Raw genomic sequence first — 22,986 nt, forward strand, 5'->3', positions numbered from 1 at the left:
ATGAGAATCCACAGGCCACGAAGGGCTTTGTATGCTACAGCCAGTGCCTTGAACTGAGCCTGCAAAGTAATGCACAGCAATGAAGCAACTGCAGAACGGGTGTAATGTACATGCTCCCTCTAACTCCCAATAATAGCCAAGCCACAACATTCTGCACAGAGGAGTTTCCGAACTGATCTGCTGGGGAGACAAATTTGTTATTTCATGAGTTTGATCCGACTTCTCCAGACCCAACCAGCATTCCCTGCAGCCACATCACAACTACAGGGACTAATAGCTCAAATACGCCAGGCACCAATTCGGGTAGAGAATGTGTTGTCCATTTTCCCAACCCAAAACAGCGTCTGACTGGGATGCCCTGTCAGTGGAGGCTCCAAGATCATGGGACACACTCTCTATAAGATAAAAATTTCTTGGTCTTAAAGGGGCCCCTGGACGCTACATTTGTTCTTCTGACCAAACAATTAGGTTAACTTAAGACTGGACGAAGGACCTGGATTTTGTCGCTAGGTGATGGTCTCCCGTTGGTTTTCCGTTGTGCATCTTCCACTGCTTTGGAGGAACTCACTCTAAAAGCGGGGTCCAAACTACTCTAAATGATTTATTTATTTTTATTTATTATATTTATATACCGCCCTCCCCAGAGGCTCACTCTTTAAAATCAGCATAGGCTCAGTGATTCCCCCCTCCCCCCTCCATGGCAAGGTTAGGGGCTGTGCTCCCTCCCTCCTTGGGGACCACACCTGCATTCCTGAACTTCCAAAAAAGCCTTCGACATTTCTTACTTTTTCAGGAGCAATAAAAAGCAGGCACTAGGACCTGGGAGAGGCACTTTTTTTTTTTTTTAAGCAAATCCTTTCCTCTTGCTAGGATTTTGGCTGCCCAAAATTCTTTTAAAAATAGTTTCTGCAAATATTTGCTGCAAAGGCTCAAACCAAAGAATCTCCAGTGGGGTCGCAAGCTGGGCTTGCCTGCTTCAACTGAGCAGCTCTCTCTCTCTCTCTCTCTCTCTCCTGCACTGAAACTGGAGACTTTCTGGATCCGGGGGTCCTTTTTTGGGATTCCTCTGCAGGCCGCTTTCTTACACGTCTACAGAATTTCTGTGGGTGGGCTGGGATCCTCCCGGCCTCCCTTTTAGGCAGGCACCTCCCTGCTTCTCCTCCTCTTTCCTCCCTCTTTCCTCCCAGGGCAGCTGTTTTTCCTTCCTTTTCTCCAGCAAGACCCAGCCGTGCAGAGAGCAAAATGAGCTTGCTGTGTCTCGTTCTGACTCTGAGCCTTTTGGGGGTCCGGGGCTTGGGAGACCCTGGTCCTTTGGAGGACGTGGTGATTGACAGATACTACATCCCCAAAGTGTGCTTGCGAGAGGTCCAGATGGGCGACTTTGTCCGTTACCATTACAACGGGACCTTCCAGGACGGCACCAAGTTCGACTCCAGGTACCCAAAAGATGCAGCCGTCCATCACTCCCATCCGGCAGGGCTGATGGAAAGATCGCTTCTCTCTTGACCGTGGCCTCTGTGTCTAGCCCAGGGATGCTGGACGGGCGGCCTGGGGGGGGGGGGGAGGTTGCGTCCCATTCACAAACCATCCTGGCTGGTTTGCTGCCAGCGGTGCCTACGTAGCTCCTTAGGGAAAAGAGAATAGTTTTCAAAAGTCAAGGAAGTGACGATTCTGGGCGATCACGTAATATCTTCCTTTTGGGTCTTGTGCAGATGTAATACCTGGATTGTTAGGGGCTTTATTATAGAGGGGTGGGACAGGCATATTTGCTTTCTAATTCCTCCTCCTACTGAGCAGAGCTGTTCAGATCCTGAGCAGAGTACAGAACGGCTGTAATCTTCAAATGGGCTACGGGCAGCGGCTCCAGATTGTGGCTGGGTGAGAATTTGTGTCTTAAGGACGCCCACAGTTTAGAAAACCCTGGTCAGACGGTCCCAGGCCGTATTTAGGGAAGCCAGCCTCCAGGGGGGATTTGGGATCCCCCCAAATTATAGCTGATCTCCAGATTGTAGCCAACCCCTGGAGAAAATGGATGCTTTGAAATGTGGACTCTGGCCTTGTACCCCTGTCCTTCCCAGGGTCCACCCTGCAAATCTCCAGCAGTTTCCTGGCCTGGATCTGGCAACCCTAACCCCCAGTGGACCAGGAAGGACTGGGAAACCCTGACCATGCCTGAGAATACACTCCTTCCTCCTAAGAATTCAGAGGCCAACCAGCCATCATCTACAAATGCACATTTCTGTTTATCCATTGTTGAATGCCTGAAGTAGAGTTGCTGGCCATTACAACCTTGCTAGGAGTAGAAGCAAAGCCAGAAAAGAGCCCCCTCCCCTTTTTAAAAATCTTCTCCCTTTAGGGTTGTGTTCCAGAGGGACAACCAAGCAGGGATGCTGGAGCAAAACGAAACAGGAGCTTAAGCAGGCTGGGCTGTGCATGGCAATGTCTGCCCATTTGCGAATCAAATCTCTCCCACACCTGTATGACGTAGTTGCGCCACAAAAAAACCCCACCCTAAAACAGCATTTATGGGATATTGCAGCCATGGGGCAGGATTGAGTGGGACGAAAGAGCCAGATGTGGAAGAAAAGGAGGGAAAACGGGCAGGTTTGTTCTCAGCAATTTCGTCATGCTGAATTTTCATAATCCCATGCACATCATCAGCAAAAACTAAAATGAAAGGAGGCTAATAAGTGTGCAGACACACAAAAACTTATATCCGGCATTCGATTTTGTTAGTCTTCAAGGCCGCCCTGGACTCAAGCTTTGTTCTGTTGCTTCACACCAACCTGGCCACCCACCTGAATCGATGCTTTTTAAAAATAATTTCAAGGGACAAATGAAATAAAAGAAGGAATCTTTTAAAGAGTGCCAAGGACATTTCAGTGATGCCAGGGGTCTTGTACTCGCTGAACCCCAGAAATGAACCAGTGTGTTACAAAGCAAAGGTACCAAAGGCACTTCATGTGTTTCCTACGGTAACCTCGGCCTCTCTGCCCTGTTCTTGGCCCTCCAGAGGAACTGGCTGGCCCCTGTGTGAGACAGGAGGCTGGAATAGATGGACCCCTGGTCTGATCCAGCAGGGCTCCCCTGATGTTCTTATGAAGGCCTTGGCCTCTAAGCCTTGGTGGTGGGCCTGTAGAGGAACTGGTTGGCCACTGTGCAAGACGGGAGGCTGGACTAGGGAGAGAGCCAGCTTGGTGTAGTGATTAGGAGTATGGACCTGATTCCCTACTCCTCCACATGCAGCCAGCTGGGTGACCTTGGGCCAGTTACAGTTCTGATAGAACTGTTCTGATTGAGCAGTAATATCATGGCTCTTTCAACCTATTTCACAGGGTGTCTGTTGTGGGGAGAGGAAAGGGCAGGCGACTGTAAGCCGCGTTGAGACTCCTTCTGGTGGAGAAAAGAAGCATATAAGAACCAGCTCTTGTTCTTCTATTGATCTGATCCAACAGGGATCTTCTCATGCTTTTACATTCTTAATATAAGGATGGCATTGCAAGTTGGAATCAACATTGATCCGTTCCAAGCCCTGTACATAATACAATGCAACCAAGTAAAAACAAGTAACCGAAATTAATCGGGAGGGGGGCGGGGAGCTGTAAAAACCATGCTGTAGAATAGATGCAAGATCAGCTGAGAATATCTGGAATTTGTCTTTCTGAAGATGTGGGAAATCTTTTATCATCATTTAATAATAATGCGACAGAGATTCCAAACGATTTGTGTTAAGCAGACTGAACATGTGTAAGAGACGCACTTTTCCCTGGACTTGGTTGGTATATTTTCGGGCTTGTTTGTGGATAAGCCTTTGCATTATTGGTGCCTTTTAAATCTAGCCTGAACAAAAATTGCAGTGGGAGTTTCAAGTTTCCCCTTAGGTATTAGCAGACGTGCCCGTCTTTCAAGCCAGATAGCAGTTCCCAGGGCATGCGAAAGAAAGAAAGAAAGAAAGAAAGAAAGAAAGAAAGAAAGAAAGAAAGAAAGAAAGAAAGAAAGAAAGAAAGAAAGAAAGAAAGAAAGAAAGGCAGGCAGACAGGCAGGCAAGGGGGTCACTGCGACGGGCCACGGAAGGAGATGGCGCCTGCAGAGGAATCTGCCGTGGGGGCTGTAGACGTGTCATTCACCTGGGGCAGCTTCTGAAATGGAAAGAGAGGCCACAACAAAGCGGCTTTCTAAGGACAGGTTTTCCCATCCGCAGTTTGTGTGAGTCCTGCCGAATTGCTCAGAAAGGCTTGGTGTGGTTTTGACCTCCGAGAGAGCTCTGAAAGAAACTTCCATTCTGAATAGAAGCCACCTCAGAGGCAGCTCTGAGCCAGCCACGTGGGACAGAGCTGCTTTTCCTAGCCTCCGGGGGCCTTCGGTATACTACAGCAGTCTGTCCCCTTTTTCCCTTCTCAACTGCAAAGGAAGTCAAAGATCATGTTTCATTCCCTGCTTTTTCTGCTAGCACCAGAGTCCTTTTTTTGTTTTTTTGTTTTAAAGGAGAGGTTTACAGAATCTCTGCCTTGTTATTACTGAACGACCAGACAAATTTCAGTCCTTCCCTTAGTGGAGGACATGCAATTTTGCTAAAGAGACGGCTCTTGCCTTTTGCAGAAGAAGAGCTGGTTTTTATGCTCCTATTTCACTGCCCAAAGGAGTCTCAAAGCAGTTTACAATCCTCTTCCCTTCCACTCCCCACAACAGACACCCTGTGAGGGAGGTGGGGCTGGGAGAGCTCCGACAGGACTGCTCTGGGAGAACAGCTCTAACAGGACTGTGACTAGCCCAAGGAGACTCAGCTGGAGTGGAGGAGTGGAGAAACCTGGATCTCCAGACTAGAAGCCGCTGCTCTTAACTTCCACACCATGCTGGCTCTCAAAGGTGTTTACTTGGCTTGCAGATGCTATGCAGTGGGAAAATATATTTTTTTCCATTTCACTCCAAGATCCCCTTACTGACAGCTTATTGCCATGGGAAGGTTCTGAGAGAGGGCTGTTTTTGGGATGCTTGACATATTTGTCGAACTGCATTTTAAAGGCAGCAAAAGTCCCCCTTTCTGTGATTAATGCAGTGAAAGTCCCTACTTCTTAACTTCGACAAATCTCTCTTCAAAAGGTTTGCACAGACTGCCTCTTCTTTCAGGTACCGAAAATGACTTTTACCCCTGACATTCCCTTGGTTCTAGCCCTGGTCATTCAACCATAATAGGCCCCCTACACACCCTGAGTGACAGGACAGAACCCTTGCTTTAGCGAGAGTAATCTAGCAGAGTGGTAGAATCTCTTCAAGGGAAAGAATTAAAACAAAAGCTTCTTGAAATATCGACATCGATTTAATCATTTGTCAAAGAAAGGTATGTGGTCTTCAAAACTATTCCCCAAACTCAGCCACGTTTATGCTCCATTGTTTTTAATTTTAAAATCATACGCACATGTTATAAAGATGCTTAATTGTGGTTGCATTGTACTTTTTACGTATTCTACATTGTGTTAAAATATAGCTCAACCTATTGGGGCTATTATTATAATTATTATATTATATTATTATAATTATTATATTATTAGAGACTAAGTCACAGCCACAGGTTTTTTCAAAATGCAACTACTGCGCAAGCATTTTCTCACACAACATTCCAAGCAACAGTGGAGCCTGGATAACAAAAATACATATTTGAACGTTCCGTACTGGGCAAGCCACCGGTCAGTGCTACGTTTCGACATGCTCTTCTTCTTCAGCACTGGCCTAAAACACAAACATAGATTCCAGAAGTCATAAACACTCTCGTTATGCTGCTTAACAAAACACCAGCCCACCTTCCCCTATCCTGACTATTTCCAAATACAAAATATGATTGCAATCAATGCAACCCCCTTGAGTTTCTGCGGTCGCTTTTGAAACCTGCTCACTACATCTTGACCTGCTCACTGGCAGTCTTCAAGCAAAGGTTGGATACACACTTTTCTTGGATGCTTTAGGATGCTTTGGGCTGATCCTGCATTGAGCAGGGGGTTGGACTAGATGGCCTGTGTGGCCCCTTCCAACTCTAGGATTCTATGATTCTACTTACTACAACGGTTCTCTTCCCCAGCTACGACCGAGGGGCCACGGTGGCCGGAGTGGCAGGCGTGGGGCGGCTCATCACCGGCATGGACAGAGGGCTGCAGGGCATGTGCGTGAACGAAAGGAGGCATCTCATTGTGCCCCCTCATCTTGGCTACGGCAGCATCGGTGTCGGTGAGTTAATGCTGACCTGGGGAGCGGGCTTAAGTTCTGTCAAGTCGCTTCCGGCTTACAGGGACCCTCCAAAATCACCCTTGTCTTCTCGTGACAAAGCCTCCGTAGTAATTTTCGCTTCCGCGGAGAGTGACCTGGAAATGTGAGGTTGTAGAGAGAGAGAGAGACAGAGAGACAGAGACAGAGAGACAGAGAGACAGAGACAGAGACAGAGAGAGACAGAGAGACAGAGAGAGAGACAGAGACAGAGAGACAGAGAGAGACAGAGACAGAGACAGAGACAGAGACAGAGAGAGAGAGAGAGAGAGAGAACATGCCAGAGCCAAAATCCCCTTAAAAGAAATGAGATGCTGCTAAGAGCCACACCAGGTGCGACGGCATCCTATGGATGGACGCCATTTTAAGGCGATTACAAAATGCCGTGAGAGCTGGTTTCTGATTGGGCGGCAGGATGTGGCGTTCCAGTTCCCCCAGTGGTCCTTGCGGCATATTTAAATCACTTTAAAATGGCGGCAGAACCCCTCACGGAAGACACGAGGCCACCACCACATCCAGTTTGCCCTGAAGGTGTCACAACTTTTGTAAAGTGGTAGAATAGCCAGGTGTTCTATCCCTTCAGAGGTGGCCAAACTGTGGCTCTCCATATGTGCATGGACTACAGTTCCCATGAGCCCCTGTAGTCCATGGAGATCTGGAGAGCCACAGTTTGGCCACTCCTGCCTTATGAGATGGAGATCACTGTGGTTTCCCCGTCCTCTTCCTTCCCTGGTGCTCCTCTCCCCGTCCCCTCCTCTGCATGGCCAGTGGAGAAGGACACCGGATTCACTTTCTTTCATGGAACAACTCAACGTCCCGTCCAATGGCCAAACTGACCTGGAATTCCGCCCCACAGCTGGCCTGATTCCTCCGGACACCACCCTCTACTTCGACGTCATCATGCTCGACATTTGGAACAAGGAAGACAAGCTGCAGGTCGCCACCTTGTACAAGCCGGAGCGCTGCAACCGCACCGTGGAGAACTCGGACTTTGTGCGGTACCACTACAACGGCACCCTTCTGGACGGCACGCCTTTCGACTCCACGTAGGTGGCAGGGGATGGGCGGTGGGCTCACTGGAAGATGCAGAAGGTCCCTGCTTTGATCCTCAGCATCTCCAGTTGAAAGGACCGGGCGGTGGGTGATGGGAAAGGCCTCCCCTGAGAGGGAAGCTTTGTGGGTTTGTGTGTCTCCCACTGAATGGGCTCCATGTATGATGCTCCTCTTCCCCTTTCTCTGCTTTCCCAGCTATGGAAAAGACAGCACTTACGACACATACGTGGGTATGGGCTGGCTGATCAAAGGCATGGATCAGGGCCTCCTAGGCATGTGCGCTGGAGAGCAGCGGAGAATAGTCATCCCCCCGTTCCTGGCTTACGGAGAGAAGGGCTACGGTATGTTGGACGTGAAATGCCTGGAACTTCTGGAGGGGAAGGACCTTGGAGCTGAACTGGGGATTATTGGGAAAAACATACCCCAGATGTTGAATTTATTCAGGTTAAGCATTTGTGCTTACCAGCTGGTTCTTGTATTGTTTTCATGTTAAATGTAGAAAAGAGTAACAGTTCAGTAGGACCTTGAAGACGAACAGAATTTGTGGCAGGTTAGGGGCTTTTGTGAGTCGCTGCTCTTTACTTCAGGTCCCCTGCCACCAAATTTGGGAGTCTTCAAGGTGTTCCTGGACTCTTGCTGCTTTCTGCTGCTGCAGACAGATTAACAGGGCTGCCCGTCTTGATCTGTCTTCATATTCTTCGTGTCAATCTGAACACATGACGGAGAGGCTTGGGGCTGGACCATTTGCTGGGGGGATTCTCATATTGGTGTTTGCAGAAAGCATTTTTGACCGCGTGGAAGTTGGGGAGCTCTCCCTCCCCTTGACTTCTCTACTGCGTGAACATCTGGTCCAGGCCAATGCATCTGTAAGGAAGAGGTCAAAAACATCAACCCCTGATGGCCAAAGTCTACTGACTTTACATCAGAATTTATCACAAATGGTGGAACACATTAAAATAAAGCAGCAGGTGTTCTATTTGGCCGGAGCTGTCAAAGGCAGGAATTGCATTCAGAAACCAGATCAAGTGACCGTCAAATTTGCCCGGTTGCTTCTCATTCCCTGGCTTCGGTGACTCCATTCTTTAACAGAATCCATTCTTTAACTCTCCCAGGGACCGTCATCCCCCCTCAGGCCTCCTTGGTTTTCGATGTCTTTCTGGTGGATCTACACAACCCCAAAGACGGCATTTTCCTGGAACATCTGGAAGTGCCCGAGTTGTGCAACCGCAAGGCGGTGACGGGGGATTTTGTGCGCTACCATTACAACGGCACTTTGATGGACGGGACCCTCTTTGATTCCAGGTAAGTGGGGGGAGGGGGGGGAGTCCTGGGACCGGCTACCGGATCTCAGGAATCACCCTTTTTACTAGAAAGCAGCGAGAACAATAAGCTGTCCAGGGCAGAGGGTTTCCCAATCTGTCAGTCGGGACCCAAAAGTGAGTCCCAAAGTTTCTGAAAGTGGATCATGGGCCAGCCCTCCCTAACACCCCTCCCCCACCCCCTTTGGGATCTTGAAAATTGGCCCTGGAAAGGGTGTCTCCTGCAGCCTACATTGGTTGGTATTTTTTCCTTCCCTGCTTGTACAGGTGGATCGAGCTCATCCCAGTCCCAGTTCTCATTCTTTTAAATACTGCCTAACAGAAATATGGGGAGGGTGTTGTCCGTCCTTTGTCTGCCCAGGTGTGGGTCACGGTCCTTTGTGCATCATGGTAATATCTCCAGAAGAATCCTGGCTCAGGGCAGAACATCTGCTTTGCATGCAGGCGGTCCCAGGTTCGATCCCCGGCATCTCCTGTTAAAAGAGTCAGGCAGGAGGTGGTGTGAAAGACGGACCCTGGAGAGCTGCTACTAGTCAGAGTAGACAATATTCAGTGGTAGAGCATCTGCCTGGCATGCAGAAGATCTTAGGTCCGACACCCGGCGTCTCCAGGTGAAAGGGCCCGGCAGCAGTGGACGTGAAAGCCCTCTGCCAGAGACCTTGGAGAGCTGCTCTCAGTCAGACCTTGACAAACTGAAGGTTCGAGTCAGTATAGAGCAGCTTTGTGAGTCTACATGACATGTTCTTATAGAGCTCACCAGGAAAAGCACGACAGCCAAAATGCAAGCACAAGTTCTGGAATTGTTCCAGCTGTCTCGGTTGAAATTCTGCCTTTCAGTCTGAGTGTCACGGGTCCGTCTACCGGCCATCCAGAAACTGCCCTTCCCTTCTGCTCCGCAGCCTGGGGAGGGGTCTCTCTCCGGATTCAGCTGCACTTTTAGAACAACTCAAACAAAGTTCTGATTCTTCTGGAGGACCCGATCCTCGGAGTCCCCTTCCCCTTCTGTTTCTCAATGTTTCTCTGCCTCCCTCCCTTTGCAGCTACTCGCGGAACCACACTTACGACACCTACATCGGAAAAGGCTACATCATCCCCGGCATGGACCAGGGACTGCAGGGAGTCTGCATAGGGGAAAAGAGAAGGATCATAATCCCTCCCCATTTGGCATACGGAGAAACTGGGGCAGGTGAGTCGAGGGCAGGCAAGTGGGAACCAGCTAAAAGTGGTGGATGCTATTCTGGAGAAACGGGTTAGATTCCCTGCTCCTCCCCATGCAGCCGCCTGGGTGACTTTGGGCCAGTCACAGTTCTCTTAGAGCTGCGCCTACGGATCAGTTCTCTTAGAGGTGTGTGTTGTGAGGAGAGGGAGGGATAGGTGTTTGCAAGCCACTTTGGGACTCCTTCAGGTGGTGGCAGGTGAGGTACAAACCTTCCCAGCTCTTCTTCTTTGCTTCCTGCAAATGTGGATCCATTTGGAGGTGTGCATGTCCCAACACAACTGCCATGATCAATATTCCCTACAGAATATTGGGATATTTAGTTTGTATAGAAGAGTTTTGCCCACTCAAGCTATGTTGGGGTCAGGCTGCAAGGCGGCGAAAACATTCTTGTAATCTTGGCATCAGCGTCTGCTCTTTTCTTCTTCCAGGGGACAAGATCCCTGGGTCCTCCGTCCTCATCTTCGACGTCCACATTGTCGACTTCCACAACCCCACAGACACCGTGGCGATCGAAACAGTGTACCGGCCGGCAGAATGCAACACCACCTCCCAAAACAGAGACTTCGTCCGCTACCACTACAACTGTTCTCTCCTGGACGGCACCCACCTCTTCTCCTCGTGAGTCTTTGGGCCGGAGTCCGGCTCATTTCAACTCCTGCGCCATCCCAAAATGCCCGAGCCGGTTTCCCAAAATGGAAATATCAAACCGTATGCATTTGTACAAATTGGAGGGGGGAGGATTGATTTCAAAAAATCTCCGTGCGGCAAATGTTTCTAGTTTTCCTTCCAGCATCAGCTAACTCTAAATAAACCCCAGAACGAACGCGCGATTAAAATTTGTAGTCCTGATTTCCTTAAATGCCTTACAAAGAAGGAAGGACTTGATTAAGTTAGACTCCTGAACACATTTTATAGTTCTGGAGGCCCAGTGGAAGGTCTGCCAGGCCAGTACCCCAAATTACTCTACTCCCAGGTACCTGAAGCAGGATGTAAAATAGTTGTCTACAAATGGATAAAATATAATTTATAAAGCCTGTAGCATCCAGGTTTTTAAATTTTGTTTTTAGAGTCGGGCTCTCTAGGGCATGGGTAGTCAACCTGTGGTCCTCCAGAGGTCCTTGGACTACAATTCCCATGAGCCCCTGCCAGCAAATGCTGGCAGGGGCTCATGGGAATTGTAGTCCAAGGACCTCTGGAGGACCACAGGTTGACTACCCCTGCTCCAGGGCAGAGTTCTTCAAGGTCAGCTCAGCCCCAAGGTCATATGAGTTCTGAGTCTCCCACCTGGTCAATATTCTCCAGAGAACTTCTCTTGTTTCCATTGTCCTTCGGCAGCCACGACTATGAAAACCCTCAAGAAACCACACTGGGCACCAACAAGATTATCGAAGGCCTCAACAACGGACTCCTCGACATGTGCCTGGGAGAGAAACGGGTGGTCATCGTCCCTCCCCATTTGGGACACGGCGAAAGTGGCGGTGAGCCATGGGGGGGGAGCAGGGCGAGCCCTCTCCGGGTACTTATTCCCGAAATTGGAAGAATTCAGGAGGGGAGGAGATGAGAGGTCCGTCTCCCAAGAATCTCAGCCCAAGGCTGCACAAATAAGAAGTGCTCATTGCAAGGCTTAAGGAATTCTCACCAAGCCACGAGAGGCGAGACGGAATGGGGGGAATAGAAGACGGCACATTAGCGTGCGCATAATGTCTTGCCTCTTAACCCCAAAATCAGTGGAATCAATGAAGCGGAACAAGATAAACAGATTATGTTTATTCGTATCATTGTGGCGTGCAATTTTTTAAAAAGGGGCTTATAATTATAGCGTGGAGCATAACCAGTGTTGTTATCTGCTCAGCTCTTTTCTCAGGGATGGTGTGAGGGGCTTTAGTTATAGACCCCGATTTCGGACAAATAGGCATTGCATCCTGTGATGTCACTTCCTAACAGAGGAAGGGATTAGACTATGAGTCACTGCTAGTTAGCAGCATCCTGCATCTCCCCTTGCAGTGCTGATTTTTCCCTCCCCACCTGGGGCTCTCCTTTTCTTTTGCTGCTGCTAAAAGTGACCCTGGGAAGCAATTCATCTCCCTTCCTCGGAACCATTGCCCCAGTGGGTGGGAGAGGATTCTGAACGCGAGAGAAAATGGCAGGAGAACTGACCACTAATGCGTTGTTTGGACCACAACATCTTGTATTTCCAGCCCGAGGAGTACCTGGCAGCGCTGTCCTCCGTTTTGAAATAGAACTTCTGCACCTGGAAGGAGGCGTCCCAGAAGGGTACCTTTTCATTTGGCATGGCGAGCCACCCGCGAACTTGTTTGAAGCCATGGATCTCAACAAGGACGGTGAAGTCCCACCCGAAGAGGTGTGATCTCTGTTAAGAAAGGGCTGACCTAGCGGGGCGGGAGAGATCGAGCTGTGGAGGAGCCACCTGTTGCTTCTGGGATTCTGTTTTTCTTCTGTGATGTAATTTTTTTCCAGCGTAGACTGCTTCCCATTTTGCTGGGCATGGAATAGTAAGCAGGGCATGAGGATCTGACTTTTAACTCCTCTGAAGAAGTGGAATTGAATTGTGTAGCTAAAACATCAAGCTCTACATTCCTGACCGAGAAAGTGCAATCCTAAGTAGAGTTATACCTCCAAAGCCCATTGACTTCAATGGATCAAGAATTGGTTGGCTCTGTTTAGGATTGTGCCGTTGGCCAAGGGTAGTCAACCTGTGGTCCTCCAGATGTCCATGGACTACAATTCCCACGAGCCCCTGCCAGTGTTTGCTGGCAGGGGCTCATGGGAATTGTAGTCCATGGACATCTGGAGGACCACAGGTTGACTACCCCTGCTGTAGGCGAACGAATGGTCAGAATTCAAGGATTTTTCGCCTCATTGTTCACTAGAGAGCCACGACAATTCATGCACCTTTCGTAATGTTGTCGTTTTTTTTTTATTTTTTAGCCCCAGGTTACATAATGTTTCCCAGCATGCATCTTGTTCACAGTGCAACGACAGGTCAGTGATGGAGGCAGGAGAAAAGGAATAGGTACCTTGAAATGTCTCGCGTTCTGCAGGCCACTCCGCTTGGTGGAGATCGGTAGGATCCTTGGATCTTTCCCCCAATTCTCTCTTCTTCTTCTTCTTCCTTGCCCCCTTTTGCAGTTCTCAACGTTCATCCAGTCCCAGAGGGCAGAGGGCAAAGGTCGACTCATGCCAGGCTCCGATCCAGAAAAAGTGATCACCGACATGTTTGAGAACCAAGACAGGAATAAGGACGGGAAGATCACAGCAGAGGAGCTGAAATTGAAGTCGGATGAGGATCAAGCTCCAGCCCACGAAGAACTTTAAAAGAGAAAACTTTGGGGGCAGCTTTTTTTACAGCTCTTTTTTTTAAAAAAGCACTCCACTTTCCCTGCCTTCGGAGGCCGGATTGTTCCCATCAAGGAAGGGGACACGTTTTGTACTTCTTTGACATTGTTTCTGAGGACTATTTAATTGAGATCTAATTTGACTAGACCAAAGCCCGGGGAGATTTCTTGATCCATTAGCCAATTCCTCTCTCCACGGCCACTCAAATCTTAAAGCCAGGGTCTACAACATAACTGTGATCTCAGTTCATTTTTGGGTCCTGTAAGATCCAGGTATTGTGTCTGAAGGTGCTGTGTGTAATCCTAACGAGGCCAGATTCGACTGCAGGGATACCCAAACTGGGCGATTGGAACCGAATGTGCCACTTCAGTAAATTTTGCTTTGCTTAATCTGTTTCCAGATTACTAAAGGACTGAGGATGTCATACGTGGGAGCAAAAGACCCAAGGAACGGAGGGAGCAAAATTAAGTTGTCCTGCTCCACCTTCCTTTGACCCAGCCAGAATTCTATGTCCCCAAAGACTGGTGTCACGTGAAAAAAATAAAAACAAACATAGCCTTTTCTAATTGCCGGATCTCTACCAGGGGAAGCCTGCATCTCTTGAATTTTTGCTTCTTGGGCAGTTGTAAAAAGGCCCAAGAGTCTTGTCTGTAAAAATAAAAAAGGAAAATAAAAGAGCAACCTCAGGTAAATGGGAAGGTGTGGCTGGCTGAGTACATGTCAGTCTTTCCCCATCATCTTTCCCAATGACTCTTGTCCTTTCATCGTGCGGTCAAAGCACAAGAACCTTCTTAGTGAACTTTGCTTCACACCCGGAGCCCTTTCTTGCCTGCCCAAGGAAATGATGATCGCCATTTTAGGGTAGGGAGGCAAATTTCCTCCAGACCAGACTGGTCAGGGATTCTGGTTTGGGGGTGGGGGCATCATTTGGGGCATGGAATTGGGGTCGTTGTGGGTGGGCAGGTAATTGTGCATTCTGTAGGGGGTTGGACTGGATGACCCTGGAGGTCCCTTCCAACTCTATGATTCTATGATTCTATTTTAGCTTCTGGGGAAAGTTCAGGCTTGAGACATCCATGGACATCTGGAGAGCCACAGCTTGGCCTCTCCTGCACTTTGGCCAACTTCTTCCTTATTGGGCATCGATTGGCATCACTGCCCCTCACCGTCCCCCATCCTCTTTAGCATTTTTATCACTTTTGTATCTCTTTTGCTTCACACACCCCTTTTCTGCATGTGGATAGATTCAAGTGGGTTCCCACGGTGGTCTGAAGTAGCACAACAAAACAAAATCAGAGTCCAGTCAGGCACTTTTAAGACCAACGAAGATTTATTCAGGGCGTGAGCTTTCGAGGCCAAGCACTCTTTGTCGAAAGCTCACGCCTTTAATAAATCTTTGTTGGTCTTAAAGGTGCTTCTGGACTCTTGATTTTTTTTCCTGCATGTCTTTTGCTCCCTCTAGTGGTGAATATGATGTTATGTCATTGTCTGTCCCATATATCTCCTTACAGATTTAAACTGCAGGTTTTTAAGCCTAACTCATGACAAGTTGAAGGATGAGGTGTGCTATCAAGTCGTAACTGACTACGCATGCTGACCTCCCAAAATTCCCTCTCTTGGGGTGGGTGGTCTTTACCTTTCTCTGAAGAGGAGACCCTTGGTGGTCTCCCCCTCACCTACGAACCTTGCTTAGCTCCTGAGCTCTAGGGGGAGTGAGCTAGGGCCGCTGCAGTTCAGATACACCTCCGTTTTAAAATAAACATCACCTCTATGAAATGAAAATGTTGACTTTATGAAAAGGGTGGGGTGAATCAAAGCAGGCAGGCTAACAAGCAAAGAACGATGAGTAACAATTTTTTTTCCAAAACAGGAAATCTTTTATTGTCTTTAGCCATCTTTAGAATAAAACAGTTTTGTTTGGATTCAAATACACACCCCAAAAAGTATTTTTAAATTTGTTTCGGGGAACGAATAACATTTTTGTTGTGTGAAACCGGAATACAGTGCAAAAGATATCCTATAAAAAATCTGAGAAAAATATTTTAAATGGATTGCTATCAGGTTTATTCCCCCCTTTTAAGGGCTTCCATCATATTTAGGGAGAACAAGAGCAATGTATGTTTAAAACACAGAGCGTGACAGCCCTGTCTTTCGTCCCTATTCTGTTTTGCCCATCGCAGAGCAGAAATTCCAAATTATCCACCCCAGGCAGAAAGATCTTTGTTATGATTTCATTCTAATGGCTGCAGCAGCATTTTGAGGCCATTTGTGGGCCATTTTTACTGCAAACTTGAGTTGGCTTTCTATAAACATCTGCTTTAAATCTGCAGGACTGAATTCCCCCTGACTACATAACGTCAACTGCAACACACACCTCCACAAATCTTTCAAAAATTATTTAAACTTATTAAGAAAAGCAATGGCTGTATGCACCACTGCGAATCTCATGGGCATACAAATAGTCTAGCTTTGAGTGCACAGGGTCAGGCTAGACAACCTGCAGGAAACCGAGCACCACTGAGTGCTCAACTCTAACATGGTTACTAGACTGCCAGAGCTGGTAGAACTGCAGTTTTAAAGTACCTTGTTCCCCTCTGAACAAAACAATGAAACATGGCATGTCCCTGACCACACAGAACAGGTATCCGGCTTTAACAAGGAGCAGAGTGGCCAAACAGTGGCTCTCAGGATGTCCATGGACTACAATTCCCATGAGCCCCTGCCTCCTTGGCAGGGGCTCATGGGAATTGTGGTCCATGGACATCCAGAGAGCCAACTTTAACCACCCCCTCGGAATAGGCTATTCCTCTGCTTGTCCAGACAGTGATTCTACAGATCTGAAAGTAGAATGAGTAGGTGTACACCTGCAAGACATCAAGACAGAGAAGGAAAGTGAGGGGTCATCTCCCACCCACAAAAGCGCATCTATCCTCCACAAGAGGCAGTGTTATCAAGAGGGCCTTGGGATGCAAAGGTCAAGTTTCGGTGAGGACGAACTGGAGGATCCCATTGGCCACGTCCAGGGTCTCGTCCTTCTCCAACACCACATCGTAGGCCTCGACGTACTTTTCTCGCTGTTCCTCCACCTGCCCAGATAAAGAGATTATCCTGTTACACTCTAGTCTAAGGCAGAGGTCCCCAACATGGCGCCTGCCGATAATATTACTGGCGTCCACCAAGAGTTTTCAGAAAACGTGCTGGACCTATTGCCCAGCAAGGCTTCTGACTGGCCACTGGGGAATCGGACAGGCTGTGCAAAATTTTTAAAACCTTGCTTTTCCAGTAGCTGCCACCACAACACAAGGATCTTCATCATGAGCCTGAAGGCAGCCATTTTGCGTCCGGCTCTGCCTTCGGTGGGCAGCCAGTTGTGGCTCAAAAAGGTGGGGGAGCCCTGCTCTCAAGTGCCCCCGGCACCCCCATTGCAGTCAATTCACCTTGTCGTTCAGGAAGCCGACTCTGAGGATGTTCTCCATGTTGGCCACCCCATCAGCCATCGTGAGGTCACCCATGGAGTCCCCAAGGAGTAAGATGTTGGTCCTCGTACACAGCTGCTGGAAATAATTTGTGTCCTCCAGCACGGTGTTGTTCTTGTTGTAGGTGTGGATCAAGGGCTCCCTGAAATCCCTCAGGACTCCCTGCAGAGGGGAGAGAGAGAGAGAGGAAAATCTTGATGGGCCACTCAAAACCTGGTTGAGAAAGCCTGAACTAGATTCTTGTTCTTTTGGACCCTTGCTCTTGTCTACAGCTACAGACAGACAGACCGACAAACGCGAAACCCATCTGGACTGAAATAACAGCAAGGACCACCCATGATCCGGAAAACTGCCTCCTCCAATACTGTTCTAACTATGTCACCTACATGTCCGATGAGTTACAGTGGACAAGAGGAAGTCAGAACTTTCCCTCCTCTCTTTTAGGGCGCCCCCGCTGGGAGTTTCCCCCTGCCAGGGAGGACGGGGAAAGATCCAGGCTCAACTCACACAGTCGTCAAAGTCCATATAGTTGGAGACCACGTGGACATTGGGGTGGAACATCCCGGCCTGGCGGATAATCTCCTCCAGCACATCCCCCACGCCGGCAGAGAAGATGAACAGGGGAACCCGGCTCTGGTACAGCTGGTCAAAGAAAACTTTGACACCGTCTCTGAAGGCAGGAAGAAAAAAGAAGCTGATGCTTGGCCGGAGCACACCAGAGTTGACTCTAGAGCAGGGGTGACCAAACTCTGCCCTCCAGATGTCCATGGACTGCAATGCCCATGAGCTCCTGCCAGTAGAAAGTGGGTGGGGCCAGGTGGGCTGTGAAGATTGTTCAGATGGTTGCTTCAGCAGCAGCTGCCAACCCAGCTTAGGGATCTTCAGTGTGTGACCATAGGTTACGGCAGCCATTTTGAGGTGGCCATTTTGAGGCCGTGCTCACCATGCTGTTTCAGAATGCTAAAGGCCCCTCCAGTTCAAAAAGGGTTGGTGACCCTGATGTAGAATTAGCTGTTACATTTTACTTCCACCCTTTCTGCAAGGAGCTCAGGTGGACTATGTAATTCCCCCCTTCCCTTTAACCCTTGTAACAACCCTATGAGTTAGAATTGGCTGAGAGATCAAGTTTGGTCTAAGGTCAGCATAAAATGCATAAAATCAGCAAATGTGCACACGTAGGTCTGGTTATTTATTTTAGGCGTAGAGTTGAGCATTTTTAGTGTAGAAGGGGCTATTTGGGAAGGGTCTGTGCACCCGCCTCTCAAACACCTGCTTTGCTCCTGCTGTTCTACCTGAGCATGACGTCAGACTCCTTCACTATCTGGGCGATGTCGCTCTTCAAAATCTTCTGCTGGCACAGGACACTGTGGGCCTTAGTCCACCTGGAAGAAACCCAAATGGCCCACACGTTTCTTACATAAAAATTGTTTTATTTTTGTGCCCTTTTCACAGAAGCACCCAGGCCTACAAACCCCACAATAATGCATTCATTAAAAAGAAATTTGGGGATGATTTGGCTGACATCTGAACTATGCATTCAGGAACCCTCAGCCTGTGACAGCTGACCCTTTAGCAGCACACTTACTGAGCTCCAGTCCTTTAGGAGCTCTAGTCCTCCGCTCACCGCTGGTAGGCAGGGATTTCCTGCAATGGTAAGGACGAATAACCCCCTTCCCAATAAACGGAGTCCTCAAACCTAAATACTCACCATTCTACCATGAGGGGCAGTTTATCCTCCACAGTCCGGTCGGGGTCAATTTCGATAGGATAGTAGTAGTGAAGAAGATCCCGTAACTGGAACATTTGAGAGAACAAGCAAAAAACAAGGGGGAAATCCAGCACCAGGAAGATGCAAAGGCTGCAAACTTTCATAGAGATCTGGGTGCTTCTATACTGATGGGCTGTCCTGGTAGGATGGGGGTCCTCAACCTTTGGGGGCCTGCGGGCACTACTGGAATGCTGACACGATGTGGTAGGGGCAGGAGGCAGCCACAAAATGGCTGCCACTGGAGGCAGAGCCAGCCACAAAATGGCTGCCACTGAGGGCAGAGCCAACAACAAAATGGCTGCCACTGGGGGCAGAGCCAACCATAAAATGGCTGCCACAGGAGGCAGAGCCAGCCACAAAATGGCTGCCACTAGGGGCAGAGCCAACCATAAAATGGCTGCCACTGGGGAAGAGTCAGACACAAAATGGCTGCCCCAACTTACTTTCAGTCAAACTATAAAGTTCTTTATGCTGACATGGCAGTCCATCAAATTCACTCACATTAACACACACACACACACACACACAGAAATTCCTACCTTTTTCTTGCCTTCTTCACTGATGACCCGGCTGTTATCTATAATATCTGTTTGTATCAAAAAAGCAAAATGATTAAAAAGTCAGCACCCCACCCCAGAGAACAATTTCTAGTTTAGACTTTCTTTGGAAGCACCCTGGATTTTCAAGGGGACAGTTTGACTCCATGCAAGCTCCAAAGGTGGCATTTTTGGCACAGAAGTCACCATAAGACGGTTCTGTGTTCACTCATTTCTTGTTAAAAAAACAAGTTCCCAGCCCTCAAGGGTAAGAGGAAAAACTCAAGAAGCCTTGGTTGATCCATTGAGGGACATCTCAAACCCCGTGGGCTGAGGACCTGCTAAGCATGGCAGGATTTTTAGAAGGCAGGGAATTAAACTTCACCCCCCCAAGTCCTTCTCCAGGAACAACAAAAGTAGAATAAACTTCAGGTGGGTCACCAAGTTGATCCAAAGCAACAGAACTAAGATTGAGTCCAGGGAAACCTTTAAGACCAATTCCTTGTAGAAGCTTTCGTGTACTAAAGCTGCTACTTGACTCAAAGTTTGTTTGGGAATGGAGCAAGTTCTGCAGAACTGTGCAAATCTGTACAGGGTATAAAAGCCAACTCTTCTTCATCCCCACAACAGACACCCTGTGAGGCAGGGGAGGTTAAGAGAGCTCTGAGAGAACTGGGATTGGTCCAAGGCTGCAAGTGATGGAGTGGTGAATCAAAACAGATCAGAGGAGGCCGCTCTTAACCATGATACCGCATTGGCTCTCAAGGAAGGGAAGTCAAGATGGGAAAGCAGGAACAGAAGCAGAAACCAGAATTTAGACTTACTATAAGAAGTAGGGCAGCGCTGTCCGTTGAACCCAAATCTAGTCAGAGTCATGTCAAAATCAGTAATTACCTGGAAGCATTTTGGAAGAAAACAAAAGTGTCAAGAATTTTAGGTGTCTTAAGGTTTGGGACCTTTTGATCCTGGGACAAGCTTACTGTTCTGCTTAACATTTCGGACAGTCTACCTTATACAACTAACTTCACAAATGTTGAATTAATTGGAAAACTGTGTAACAGATTTACAAAAGATCTAAGAATTATATATTAAATAGGCAAGCTTTAAGAATTTTAAATATTTCGTTCAAATTCTATATGGCATTACCACAGCAACTGAATTAGGCCCATCTGTGTAAAAGGAGTTGTTAATGTTATCACTTGTTCTTATGATCATCGAATTAATGTTCTTTTGATCATCGAATTAATTAATCGAATTAAACATCTTATTAATGTTTTCCACATACACCAATAATTTCCATTAATGACAATAAAAGCCTTCATAAATAAACATTTTTTTAAAGAAAGAGAGAGAGCTGGGGGTATGTGTGAAGGTAAGTGTTGCTACAAAATCAGAAATCTTCATTAAATAAAAATATCAAAATTTGAAGCTCTTGTTTTTTAACATATCATCCACCTAGGCCTATGTATTTCTGATGGTGGGGTTCCCGTCTCTCTAACTCTTCCTTGAAAAACTCTGCGCTCTTTGATTTATATCAAAACGGCAGATACCCCCAAGGGACTCAAGCAAGATTGTAAGAAAAGGTAAATAAAGTCAGCTAGCAGCTGGTTATTAAAATAGGTCTGAAATGACAGGAAATAATCTATTAGCAACCCATTACTAAAACGTAATACAAAAGCAGTTTAGAAAATGGCCATAATTCCACCTTACCCTTCCGTCCTCTCAAACCTATTTATAGAAAACAAACAAAACACTGGTAAAGGGACCACATCAAGACCCAGATATGTCCATTCACCTGAAGCTGGTCAGCTCCGCCTTTCCTGAGCCTTGAAATAATGTTTTTCACTTCTTCGGCATCTTTCATCCGGACAGTCGCTTTCTCCAGGACAGGCAGCTGGTGAGAGAGGGACATATCGGAAGGGTGGTCAGCAGCAGAACTAACAGAAGCAGCAAACCAAAGTTTGAGTCCAGAGGCACCTTTAAGACCAACAAAGTTGTCTTGCAGGCGTATGCATTCTTATGCACACAAGTAGGCCTGCATCTGAAGCCTTGTGCTTGTACGCAAAAAGGTATACCTTGAATAAAACTTTGTTGGTTCTGAAGGTGCCATTCTGGTGTTGGAGAAGGCTCCTGAGGATTCCCTGGACAGCAAAAGTCACAAGCAAGGAAATACTAGAGTACATAGTCTGACATCCCACTGGAAGGCAAAATATTTGGGTCATATCATGAGATCGCTACAATTTTCGATCTTGCAACTCTTCTTTTAGTTGGATAATGTTCTGTCTGGTGTCCTTTTGGATCCTATCTAACCACTGGGTTTTTGATCGGCCTGGTTTCCCTTCATCACTGACCAGTCCCAGCATAATTGCTAGGATCTCATGATATGACCCAAATATTTTGACTGTTGTCCCTTGGGAAGCAGCACTGAAACCCTGTTTCTCTCAGGCTTACACCCATTTTATCTTCACAACAATCCTGTGAGTTAGGCTATGCTGAGAGAGTAAGATTGGCCCGGGTTACTGTGACATGAGCGGTCATTTGAACTTGGGTCTTCCTCCCCCAATTCTTCTCCTCTTCCTTGCAAGTCTCCACGGATCCCCCTGGGTTGACAGGAGCACAGCATTGACCTATCACCTCCAGAGATCCCCTGGAGAAAGGGGTGATTCGGAGGGGGCTTCGGGGACCTGGTACCCCAGGGCGGACCAGGTGAGCGGCACGCATGCAATCCTAGGGCGCCAGCCTCCAGGGAGGAGCTGGAGATCCCCCAGAATTGCAGCTCACCTCCAGATTATGGAGATCAGTTCCCCTGGAGAAAGGAGCTGCTCTGGAGGGGGGACTGGGACTCTAGGGCACTGCACCCCATTGGGGGTCCCCGCCCTCCCCAGACTCCACCCCATCTCCCGCCGGGTGTTCCCGTCCCCTCCGCCACCGCAGAGAGCCCCTTCCTAAGGCCGACCCTTGCCCAGTTCCTCCCCACACCTCCCAAAAGAGTCCCCCCACCGCAGCAACCCCCAGCCGGGGGAGGGGGCGCCCGCGGCCCCACGCGAGGCCCGATCCGGGAGACGGCGCGCCGGAGCCGCGCCTTGGCGCACGAAGGCAGCCCGCCGGAGCCCCCCGGCCAATCCTCGCCTGCAAAAGACCCCCCCCCCGGCGTGCATTGCATTGCACTGCATTGCAGGGCAGCCCACCCCCAGCCCAGCCCCTCTCCGCTTGCAACCCACCATGCTCCTCTTGGCGCGGCGGCTGCGACGCGTCGGAGCGCAGGAGGAGGCGGGCGCGCGGGGCGACCTTCCGCAGGCTGCGCTGGGCTGGGCTGGGCAAGGCAGGCGCCTCCTCCCGCTGCGCGATCCGGGTCGAGGTTGGCCGCGGGCGACCCAGCGCCTTGCCCAACGGGCACCCGAGGCCACCCCCCTCCTCCCTGGGTGGGGCTGGGCGCCTGCGGGCCACTGATAATCCGGGCGGGCTCTCCGCAGCAGCAGCAGCAGCACCGCCAAGACCAGCCGAGTTTGCGGCCCGGGAGGGGCTTCCGGGAGTCTCTGCCCACTCCGAGCCCTGCCAGGCGGTCTGCGACAGCAGAAAAGAGCCAGAGCGGCCCCTGAAAGACTCACCCATGTGGCTTGCAAGGACTCACACGGCCACCTCCTCCTCCTCTCCTTGCCACAAATTTTATTCGCCTTTCAGGTGCTGCAGCGAGACTCTGGCAGGCAGCTGCTCTCCTGGCAACTGAGCAGGGGTGGCCAAACGGTGGCTCGCGAGGGAGGGCCACAGTCTTCTGTTTGCATGACCTGAGCGGGGCTGTTTAGGAGAGGGCAGGTCGCCACATGCTGGAAGTGACTTGACAGTGCTGCACACACACATCAGTGGAGGCCAGCTCACGAGATAAGACTTAGAAGCTAAGCATACTGAGCTCCATCAATTTCCCAGCAGGCCTAGATGAGTCATGGCACTTCTAAGACTCTCCATCCTTGTTCCAAAGGCCTTGCCCAGCGTGGCTGAAACTGCA

At 48.9% G+C, this 22,986-nt stretch overlaps 2 protein-coding genes across 7 annotated transcripts; one reads left to right on the top strand and one right to left on the bottom strand.

The window, feature by feature from the left end:
- Window positions 1–1,034: 1,034 nt before the first annotated feature.
- FKBP10 (FKBP prolyl isomerase 10) lies at window positions 1,035–13,946 on the top strand. The gene is made up of 10 exons (XM_077315125.1): window positions 1,035–1,436; window positions 6,074–6,219; window positions 7,112–7,301; window positions 7,504–7,649; window positions 8,421–8,610; window positions 9,668–9,813; window positions 10,275–10,464; window positions 11,182–11,324; window positions 12,045–12,208; window positions 12,997–13,946. Exons 1-10 carry the CDS (start codon window positions 1,243–1,245, stop codon window positions 13,180–13,182), a joined length of 1,695 nt encoding a protein of 564 aa, XP_077171240.1. The 5' UTR covers window positions 1,035–1,242; the 3' UTR covers window positions 13,183–13,946.
- A 1,104-nt stretch (window positions 13,947–15,050) lies between these two features.
- On the bottom strand, window positions 15,051–22,932 carry NT5C3B (5'-nucleotidase, cytosolic IIIB). 6 transcript variants are annotated; one of them, XM_077315131.1, is made up of 10 exons: window positions 21,984–22,031; window positions 21,059–21,124; window positions 20,779–20,877; window positions 19,808–19,877; window positions 18,987–19,033; window positions 18,388–18,473; window positions 17,972–18,061; window positions 17,187–17,349; window positions 16,641–16,841; window positions 15,051–16,289 (listed from the first exon to the last, which is right to left on the bottom strand). In XM_077315131.1, exons 3-10 carry the CDS (start codon window positions 20,845–20,847, stop codon window positions 16,179–16,181), a joined length of 837 nt encoding a protein of 278 aa, XP_077171246.1. In that variant the 5' UTR covers window positions 20,848–20,877; window positions 21,059–21,124; window positions 21,984–22,031; the 3' UTR covers window positions 15,051–16,178. The 6 variants fall into 6 exon arrangements, with proteins under 6 accessions (XP_077171246.1, XP_077171244.1, XP_077171243.1 ...); XM_077315129.1 differs by lacking the exons at window positions 21,059–21,124; window positions 21,984–22,031 and adding an exon at window positions 22,592–22,932; XM_077315128.1 differs by lacking the exons at window positions 21,059–21,124; window positions 21,984–22,031 and adding an exon at window positions 22,205–22,580.
- Window positions 22,933–22,986: the final 54 nt, after the last annotated feature.

This window comes from Paroedura picta, chromosome 16, assembly GCF_049243985.1.
Source record: "Paroedura picta isolate Pp20150507F chromosome 16, Ppicta_v3.0, whole genome shotgun sequence".
In the NCBI taxonomy this organism is placed as follows: domain Eukaryota; kingdom Metazoa; phylum Chordata; class Lepidosauria; order Squamata; family Gekkonidae; genus Paroedura; species Paroedura picta.

Excerpts from the sequence above, each read along its gene's own strand:
- NT5C3B (XM_077315126.1), bottom strand. The coding sequence starts at position 21,205 with ATGACCCAAATATTTTGCCTTCCAGTGGGATGTCAGACTATGTACTCT. Across the intron at positions 19,034-19,807 it reads GCGCTGCCCTACTTCTTATA|ATATTATAGATAACAGCCGG; the intron begins GTAAGTCTAAAT and ends TGATACAAACAG. Across the intron at positions 17,350-17,971 it reads GAGTCTGACGTCATGCTCAG|AGACGGTGTCAAAGTTTTCT; the intron begins GTAGAACAGCAG and ends TCCTGCCTTCAG.
- FKBP10 (XM_077315125.1), top strand. The coding sequence starts at position 1,243 with ATGAGCTTGCTGTGTCTCGTTCTGACTCTGAGCCTTTTGGGGGTCCGG. Across the intron at positions 8,611-9,667 it reads GGGACCCTCTTTGATTCCAG|CTACTCGCGGAACCACACTT; the intron begins GTAAGTGGGGGG and ends CTCCCTTTGCAG. Across the intron at positions 10,465-11,181 it reads GGCACCCACCTCTTCTCCTC|CCACGACTATGAAAACCCTC; the intron begins GTGAGTCTTTGG and ends GTCCTTCGGCAG.